This window comes from Nerophis lumbriciformis, linkage group LG37 (genome assembly GCF_033978685.3).
Source record: "Nerophis lumbriciformis linkage group LG37, RoL_Nlum_v2.1, whole genome shotgun sequence".
In the NCBI taxonomy this organism is placed as follows: Eukaryota; Metazoa; Chordata; class Actinopteri; order Syngnathiformes; family Syngnathidae; genus Nerophis; species Nerophis lumbriciformis.
The window spans coordinates 12122501-12132500 of record NC_084584.2 but is presented as its reverse complement, the minus strand read 5'-3'; the positions used below and the strand labels follow the sequence as shown (position 1 = coordinate 12132500).

The 10000-nt window shown below is 30.0% G+C and overlaps 1 protein-coding gene across 3 annotated transcripts in view; it reads left to right on the top strand.

Moving 5' to 3' along the window:
• Positions 1 to 10000, top strand: part of tinagl1 (tubulointerstitial nephritis antigen-like 1) — a 98225-nt gene that overhangs the window by 43555 nt on the left and 44670 nt on the right. For all 3 annotated transcript variants that reach the window (XM_061931593.1, XM_061931591.1, XM_061931592.1), the window contains 2 exons: positions 6243 to 6335; positions 6407 to 6521. In XM_061931593.1, coding sequence (XP_061787577.1) covers positions 6243 to 6335; positions 6407 to 6521 — 208 coding nt within the window. The remainder of the gene's footprint in view (positions 1 to 6242; positions 6336 to 6406; positions 6522 to 10000) is intronic.

Below are 10000 nucleotides of genomic sequence, written 5' to 3'. Positions count from 1 at the left end.
GTATATCTATATATACGTGTATATGTATGTGTATATGTGTATGTATGTATATATATAAATATATATATGTATATATATATATATATATAGTTATATATATACAAACATATATATACGTATGCATGTATATATATATATATATATATATATATATATATATATATGTATGTGTATATATATATATATATATATATATATATATATATATATATATATATATATATATATATATGTATGTATATGTATATATATATACAGTATATATATATATATATAGTTATATATATATATATATATACCGTATTTTTCGGAGTATAAGTCGCACTGGAGTATAAATCGCACCTGCCCAAAATGCATAATAAAAAAGGAAAAAAACATATATAAGTCGCACTGGAGCCCGGCCAAACTATGAAAAAAACTGTGATTTATAGTCCGAAAAATACGGTACACACTTACAGTATATATATATATATATATATATATATATATATATATATATATATATACACAGTATGTATATATGTATGTATATGTGTGTGTTACTTTATAAATAAATAAATAAATAAATAAAATAATATATATGACTTTTTTGGCTGAAACCCTTTGGGGTCCCAAGACCTGTACCACTCAGCACATCTGGGGGTTCCACAAGGGTAACAGGTCCAGGTGGGACCCGTCCATCATGCATGTTAATTAGCTCCTCATTGCTGTGTTATCAAAACAAGCCCCATGAGCTCTACTTATCAGCTCAAAACCTCGCCAGCTGTCCGCCTTCGGAAGCTGTCAAAGTGCGAGTTCGACTGGAATCAAGGCGGGGTGGTTAGCTCCGATATGGCAAAGGAGAATAGAAGATGATGGACGCTCGGTAAAAATAGCTAGAAAACATAATGCCCCTCCTCTCTGCATCTTCCAACAAGGAGGTCTTGTGTGCCCACGCAATTCTTCCTCCTCCATTTCCCAAAAGTGCATCCTCTCCTCCCATCCCGGATCATGACTTCCTCCGGGTCCTCGTTAGCGGCCGTCCAGCCCACGCAGGCGCTTATCGGGGCCTTCCTGTAAGCCTTTGTTGACCTTTAACCACAGCGGAATGCAGGAGAAACAGGCTTGTGATCGTCCAGAATGTCTTTTATAGTCAATACAGAGCCGTGATTCACTTCAAAGAACTAAATAATACCTTGTACTTGCTCTTTTAGTCAGCTGTTCCAAAATGTCCCACAATGCAATGTTACGCGTAAGAAATAACCTGTGTGACGATAGCATAGCATTATCATTGCAAATATGAAAATAACACTGCACTTCATTTTTGTTTGTGCTGTTACGTTTTTTAAGTTGTTGTAAAATAATTTTTTTAAGTTATTGAAAAACATTTTTTTTAAGTTTTTCTAAAATACATTTTTACGTTATTTTAAAATAAATGTTTAAAATTTTTCTAAAATACGTTTTTTAAGTTATTGTAAAATAAATGTTTAAGTTATTCTAAAATACGCTTTTTTCATAGTTCTTTTTATTGATTTCACATTCACATTGACAAAATATTCAAACCCTCTTCATCCCCTACCCCTGCTGTCACTCAAAACAAAAACAAAAAAACAAAAGTAAGAGTACAAAAGTACCCGGAGTAAAAAAATAAATAAATAGATAAAGTTCAGTACAAGGCACCTAAAACACAGTAATTGAAAACTGAAACATAATGTAGACGCAGCATGACAAGGCCATATCTAGGTACATATCTAGGGCTCTTCCTGCACTTGTGTAGAAGATTGGTCAAAAAAAGTAAAAAAAGGTCTCCACACTTTAAAAAACTTGTTTTCAGAGCCCCGTAATGTGTATCTTATTTTCTCCAGCTTCAGGTTTGCTAGTACGTCCCTTATCCAGTGGGAGACTAAGGGTGGGTCAGCCTCCTTCCACTTCAACAATATCAGGCGGCGTGCGAGGAGGGTGGTGAAGGCAACTATTTTGTGACCCCCGACAGGTAGTTCCATCCCTTCAGGAATGATTCCAAATACGGAAATGAAAGGGTTTGGATCGATTTGAATTGTTAAAACCGTAGAGAGTGCTTCGAAGATGGACTTCCAGTACCCCTTTAGCTTCGGACAAAGCCAAAACATGTGTATTAATGTTGCGTTATCTAGTTTACATCTATCACATAATGGGTTAATATGGGGAAATATTTTTGCTAATTTTGCTTTTGAGAAGTGCACCCGGTGTATCACTTTAAATTGGACCAGTGAGTGTCGTGCGCACATTGAAGATGAGTGAACCCTTTTCTCAATGTTTGCCCAGGTTACGTCATCTATTGATGTTTGGAGGTCTTGTTCCCATGCTGTTCTGATTCTTAGCATGGAAGTGCATTCTAATACTGAGAGTAAATTAAGTATATATGATATTGCCCTCTTCTTTATTGGATTTAAACACATAATTTCATCTGTGGTTGATTTAGAGGGTTTGTTAGGGAACTGCGGAAGAACTGTTTTAACATAATCCCTTATCTGGAAATATCTAAATATATGGGAACTGGGTAGATTAAATTTCTTGGACAACTCCGTAAAAGAGGAGAATATATTGTCTATAAAAAGATCATTGAAGCATTTCAAACCCCTTTGATGCCACATATTAAAAGCTGTGTCAAGTGTTGAAGGTGGAAAGCAGTGATTTGATGCTACTGGACTAAAAAGGCTCATTCCTTGCAGGTTAAAATGTTTTCGAAATTGACAGTATATTTTGAGCGAGTGACTTACTACAGGATTAATATTAATTGTCTTCACTGATAGAGGCAAAGCTGCACCCATTAGGGCTGCTAAAGAAGCAGAACCACTAGAATGTGTCTCCAGCTTCACCCATGTAGGACTTTCCTTATGTAGATGGTAATATGTCCAGTATGACATGCAATGCAAGTTGGTGGCCCAGTAATACATACAGAAATTTGGAAGGGCCATACCTCCATCATGTTTTGCTCTTTGTAAAAACTCCTTGCGCAGACGTGGCTGTTTGCCATTCCAAATATAAGATGAGATTATTGAGTCTAATTTTTTGAAAAATGTACCAGGGATAAATACAGGTAAGCATTGAAACAGATACAAATATTTTGGAAGCACAGTCATCTTAATTACATTGACTCTGCCTATAAGTGAAATGAAAAGGGGAGTCCAATTAGCCAGATCTTGCTTGGTTTGTGTAAACAACTTCCCAAAGTTTTGCCTGAAGAGGTCTTTAAAATTCTTTGTAATAGTAATTCCGAGGTAATTAAAACTGTCTGTAGTGATCTTAAAGGGCAACCCAATGTTTTCTAGTATTGAGACGTCCATATTCAAGGGCAGTAGCTCACTTTTATTTAAATTCAATTTATAACCGGAGATTTCACCAAACTGTTGTAACAGGCTAAGAATTAATGGAATTGCAGATTCTGCGTTGGACACATAAAGGAGAAGATCGTCAGCATAAAGGGACAATTTATGTTCTATGTTTCCTCTATGTATGCCCATTATAGAGTGATTAGATCTAATGGCTAAAGCTAGGGGTTCGATAGCCAGGACAAAAAGAAGGGGACTGAGGGGGCATCCCTGGCGAGTTCCACGGTGTAAATCAAAAGGACTTGAATACAAATTATTAGTCAGAATCATAGCAGAAGGGCTGGAATATAACAGTTTTATCCATGTGATGAATGTTTCCCCAAATCCGAATTTTGCCAGCGTTTCAAAGAGGTAGTCCCATTCTACTCTATCGAATGCCTTCTCTGCATCCATGGAGAGAAGACATTCTGAAGCAGCTTGACAAGGAGTGTACATTATGTTAAACAGGCGTCGGGTATTAAAAAAGGAGCGTCTATGCTTAACAAAACCTGTCTGGTCTGGGGATATTAAACTGGGTAAAATGTTTTCCAAACGGTAAGCTAATACTTTGGCCAATATTTTATAGTCTGTGTTTAACAAAGATATGGGTCTATAGGATCCGCAGTCTAAGGGGTCCTTGCTCTTTTTTGCCAGTAATGTTATGCATGCCTGATTTAGGGTGGTTGGGAGAAATCCCGCTACTAGTGATTCTGAATACATGGCTGCCAAAATAGGAGCTAACTGTGTAGAGAATTTCACATAAAATTCACACGGCAGACCATCCAAACCAGGTGATTTTTTAGTTTGCAGAGACTTAAAATTACGTTAAAATACGCTTTTTAAGATATTCTAAAATACGTTTTTGAAGTTATTTTGAAATACATTTTTTAAGTTATTCTAAAATACATTTTTAAGTTATTCTAAAATAATTGTTTTAAGTTATTATTAAATACGTTTTTTTTAAATATTCTAAAATAAGTTTTTTAAGTTATTCTAAAATATGTTAAGTTATTCTAAAATACATTTTTAAGTTATTCTAAAATAAATGTTTTAAGTTTTTCTAAAATACGTTTTTTAAGTTATTGTAAAATAAATTAAGTTATTCAAAAATACGCTTTTTTAAGTTATTCTAAAATAAAAATTTTAGTTATTCTAAAATAATTGTTTTAAGTTATTATTAAATAAAAGTTGTTTTAAATAATCTAAAATAAGTTTTTTAAGTTATTCTAAAATATGTTAAGTTATTTTAAAATACATTTTTAAGTTATTCTAAAATAAATGTTTTAAGTCATTCTAAAAAATGTTTTTTTAGTATTCTATAATATGTTTTTTAAGCTATTCTAAAATAAAATGTTAAAGTTAGTCTAAAATAAATGTTTTAAGTTATTGTAAAATAAATGTTTTAGTTTTTTTTTAAATACGTTTTTTAAGTTATTGTAAAATAAATTGTTAAGTTATTCTAAAATACGCTTTTTAAGTTATTCTAAAATAGTTTTTTTTAAGTTACTTTGAAATACATTTTTTAAGTTATTCTAAAATAGAACGCTTTGTCATAATCTCCCCAAACTTGTCCCATTCGTTTGTGCTGCAATTTATTTTGGTCTATTATAGTTGTAATGTTGTTAACGTTTTATAGTTTTTATGTTAATAACATTTTATTATTCATAGCCCCCCCCCCCCCCCCCCTTTGTCACAATCTCCCAAACTTATCCAAAAAGCATTTGTGTTGCAAAATGTTTTTGGCTAACTACTATAATTTTTAATGTTATTAACATATTATTCAAAATGACGACCCCACTTTGTCAAATCGCTCCAAACTTGTCCCATTTGTTTGAGCTATATTTTTTATTTTCTTTATTTATGTATTATTTTATTAATAACATTTTTGTATTATTAATTATTTTAAATGTATTTATTTATTTTAGTTTTTATTTTATATTATTATTATTTTTGTAATGATATTTTAGAATAACTTAAAAGCCGTAATGTCTGGGGAGGGGGCTGCTTATCAATCCTAAAACGCTAAAAACATAAAAACTATAATAGTTAGACAAAAACATTTTTGAAGCAAAAACAAATGAGACAAGTTTGGCACAAGTCAGAAAATATATTTTAGAATGACTTTTGTTTGTTTATTTTTTTTTTCATTTTTAAAAAAAAATATATTTTTTTATCATTTGTTTTTATTATTTACGTTATGTTAGTCAGAAAATATATTTTAGAATGCCTTTTTTATTTTTTTATTTTTTTTAATTTTCTATTAAATTTTTATAATTTGTTTATAAATTAATTATTTTTAAATTTATTTATTTGCTTTATTTTCGATTGTATTTTATTATAAATATTATTTAATTATATTTTTGGAATAACTTAAAAGCTGTAATGGCACAAATGTAGCACAAACGATTTTATTTATTTTTTATTTTGTTTATTATTTACCTATTCATTTTACATGTATTTATTTATTATTTTTAATATTATAATTGAGAATAACTGAAAAGCCGTGACGACACAAACGTAGCACAAACAATTTTATTTTTTATTTAATTTGTTTTTTATGTATCTATTCATTTTACATTTATTTATGTATATTATTTTTTTAATAATATAATTGAGAATAACCTAAAAGCTGTGACGACACAAATGTAGCACAAAGTGTTATTTGAATATTTGCAATGAAAGCTAAATAAAGTAAATCCAATGAATCTGAACATTTCCTTTTGCAAGGTAAAAGGTGTTAGATAGTGCGTAGGTCGTGTTTATGTGACATGTTAGCGAAGCCTAAAATAAGTTACTAAAGTTTAAAACAACACGACACCTAGCCAACCGTCACCTGCTTCTCTCGTACTTAAAAACTCACTGAAGTCGAGAACCCGAGCAGGTGTGTTGACGACCTGATTGTCTGCTTGGTAGCACGTGCGGCACCACGGGACGCTGGGAATGTGAGCAGAACGCATGTCTGATAGACAGGGACACGATCCAGGCTGTCAACAGAGGGAATTATGGGTAAGTAAGTACGTATATTTACACTGTCTAAAAGACATATTAAAATGGTGCACTTTTACGCGTGTGACCAGGTGGAGGGCCGCAAACTACACCCAGTTCTACGGCATGACCCTGGACGAGGGGATCCGCTACCGATTGGGCACACAGAGACCGTCCAGGAACATCCTGAACATGAATGAGATCCAGGTAAGGGTCGTCCTGCTCCCTAAGCGGTGGAAGTCAGAAACATGTTTTCCCACTTAAACAACAAAATAATATGTACCATTAGTTGGCGTGTCGCGTGTGATCTACTAAGACTGCGTGTGCATTTAAAAAGTGGTGCAGACCAGGTTATTAAATTTTAGTATATCAAATTATGTTGACAATTTCATGATATTTAATTTTGTTGAAATTCATTTACTTTACCCAAAGTTGGTCTTGAGTTTTGAAGCAACGAATATTTGTACAATTCTTGTTGTTTTTTTACATAGAATTTTTGTACACTGAATTGTCAAAAACAAATTTTTCAAATACAAATTTTGCTAACACATCTTTATTTAAGAAATTGTCAGCAAAATTGGTTTACCTGGAATTTTTTTACACTGAATTTTTTTAGATTTAATTTTTTACACACTGAATTTTTAAAAACACACATTTTTCTCACGATTTTCATTTTTATTTTCAGTCAATAAACTTGTCAGCATAATTTGGAAAAAAAATGTACCTCACAAAATTTTTATGCAAAAAAATGAAGTTACATAAATTCAGTGTAAAAAAAAAAAAAAAAAAAAAAAAGCCTCCATAGTAGGAATTTGCCAGACGTGGGTCTTGAGTTTGGAAGTGAAGAATATTTCTGCACTGATTTTTTTTTTTATATTAATTTTTTATACACTGATTTAAAAAAACACAGAATTTTTAAACACACATTTTTCTCACAAATTTTTTAAAAATGAAATTGTCAGCAGAATTTTTTTAACCTGGTATTTCTATACACTTAATTGTCTTATTTACACACTGAATGTTTAAACACACAAACTTTAACTTTTATTTATATTCAATTAAATTGTCAGCATAATTTGATGTAAAAAAAAAAAGAAAATCAGTTCACAAAATTCAAAGGCAAAAAAATTTAGATACAATAATAAATTCAGTGTAAAAAGATTTCGGAATAAAGTCACAAACTGACAAACGTGGGTCTTGAGTTTTGAAGCAACAAATATTTATGCACTGAATTTTTTTACACTGAATTTTAACAAAGTTAATTTTTAAACACACACTTTTTTCTCACAAATGTGTATTTAGTGAAATTGTCAGCAAAAAATGTTTTACCCAGAATTTCTATACACTGATTTTTTTTACATTGAATTTTAACAAAGTGAATTTTAAAAACATATTTTTCTCAAACATTTTTTATTTGATGAAATCATCAGCAAAATTTTATTTTACCGATTTTTCTATACATTGATTTTTTCTACACTGAATTTTAACAAAGTGAATTTTTAAACACATATTTTTCTCACACATTTTTTATTTTTTGAAATCGTCAGCCAAAATGTTTTTACACTGAATTTTAACAAAGTGGATTTTTAAACATACATACTTTTCTCACAATTTTTGTATTTATTGAAATCGTCTGAAAAAAAAATGTTTGCGAAATTTCTATACACAGATTTTTTTATACTGAATTTTACCAAAGTTAATTTTTAAATACAAACATTTTTCTCACAAATTTTTATTTCATGAAACTGTCATCAATAATTGTTTTTACCCGGTATTTTCATACACTGAATTTTAACAAAGTGAATTTTTAAACACACATTTTTCTCACAAATTTGTATTTAATGAAATCGTCAGCAAAAAAGTTTTTACTCTGAATTTTAACACAGTGAATTTTTAAACACATGTTTTTCTAATTTTTTATTTAATGAAATTGTCAGCAAAATTTTATTTTACCGAATTTTCTATACACTGATTTTTTTACACTGAATTTTAACAGTGAATTTTTTAACACGCACATTTTTCTTACAAATTTTTATTCAAGAAATCCTCAGCAAAAAAAAATTCCCCTGAATTTCTATACACTGAATTTTAACAAAGTGAATTTTTTAACACACATTTTGCTTACAATTTTTTATTTAATGAAATCGTCTCCAAAAAATATTTTACCGGAATTTCTATACACTGATTTTTTTTACACTGAATCCATCCATCCATCCATTTCTACCGCTTATTCCCTTTGGGGTCGCGGGGGGCGCTGGAGCCTATCTCAGCTACAATCGGGCGGAAGGCGGGGTACACCCTGGACAAGTCGCCACCTCATCGCAGGGCCAACACAGATAGACAGACAACATTCACACTCACATCCACACACTAGGGCCAATTTAGTGTTACCAATCAACTTATCCCCAGGTGCATGTCTTTGGACTGAATTTGAACAAAGTTAATTTTTAAACACACACATTTTTCTCACACATTTTTATTTAATGAAACTGTCAGCAATACATTTTTTTACCCGGAATTTCTATACACTGAATTTTTACAAAGTGAATTTTTAAACACACATTTTTCTCACAAATTTGTATTTAATGAAATCATCAGCAAATTTTTTTTTACTCTGAATTTTAACAAAGTGAAATATTAAACATACATTTTTCTCATTTTTTATTTAATGAAATCATCAGCAAAATTTCATTTTACAGAATTTTGTATACACTGGTTTTTTTTACACTGAATTTCAACAGTGAATTTTTTAACACACACATTTTTCTTACAAATGTTTATTTAAGAAATCGTCAGCAAAAAAAATTCCCCTGAATTTGTATACACTGAATTTTTACTCAGCGAATTTTTAACACACATTTTTCTCACAATTTTTTATTTAATGAAATCGTCTCCAAAAATTTTTTTTACCGGAATTTCTATACACTGATTTTTTTTACACTGAATTTGAACAAAGTTCATTTTTGAACACACATTTTTCTCACAATTTTTTTATTTAATGAAATCGTCTGCAAAAAATATTTTTACCGGAATTTCTATTCACACATTTTTTTACACTGAATTTTAACAAAGTTAATTTTTAAACAAAAACAATTTTCTCACAATTTTTTTTTTAATGAAACTGTCAGCAATAATTTTTTTACCCGGAATTTCTATTCACTGAATTTTAACAAAGTTGATTTTTAAACACACATTTTTCTCACAAATTTGTATTTAATGAAATCGTCAGCAAAAAAAAAATGTACACTGAATTTTAACAAAGTGAATTTTTAAACACACACATTTTCCGTACAAATGTTTATTTAATCAAATCGTCAGCAAATATTTTTGACTCTGAATTTTTTTAAAAAGAAATATTTTTCTCATTTTTTTATTTAATGAAATCATCAGAAAAAAATTATTTTACCGGATTTTCTATACACTGATTTTTTTTTTAAACTGAATTTCAACAATTAATTTTTTAACACGCACATTTTTCTTACAAATTTTTACTTAAGAAATTGTCACCAAAAAAAATTTCCCCTGAATTTCTATACACTGAATTTTAACTCAGGGATTTTTTGAACGCATTTTTCTCACAAATTTTATATTTAATGAAATTGTCTGCAAAAAAAAAATTTTTACCGAAATTTCTATACACTGAATTTTTTTTACACTGAATTTTTTATTTTTTAAACACAAACTTT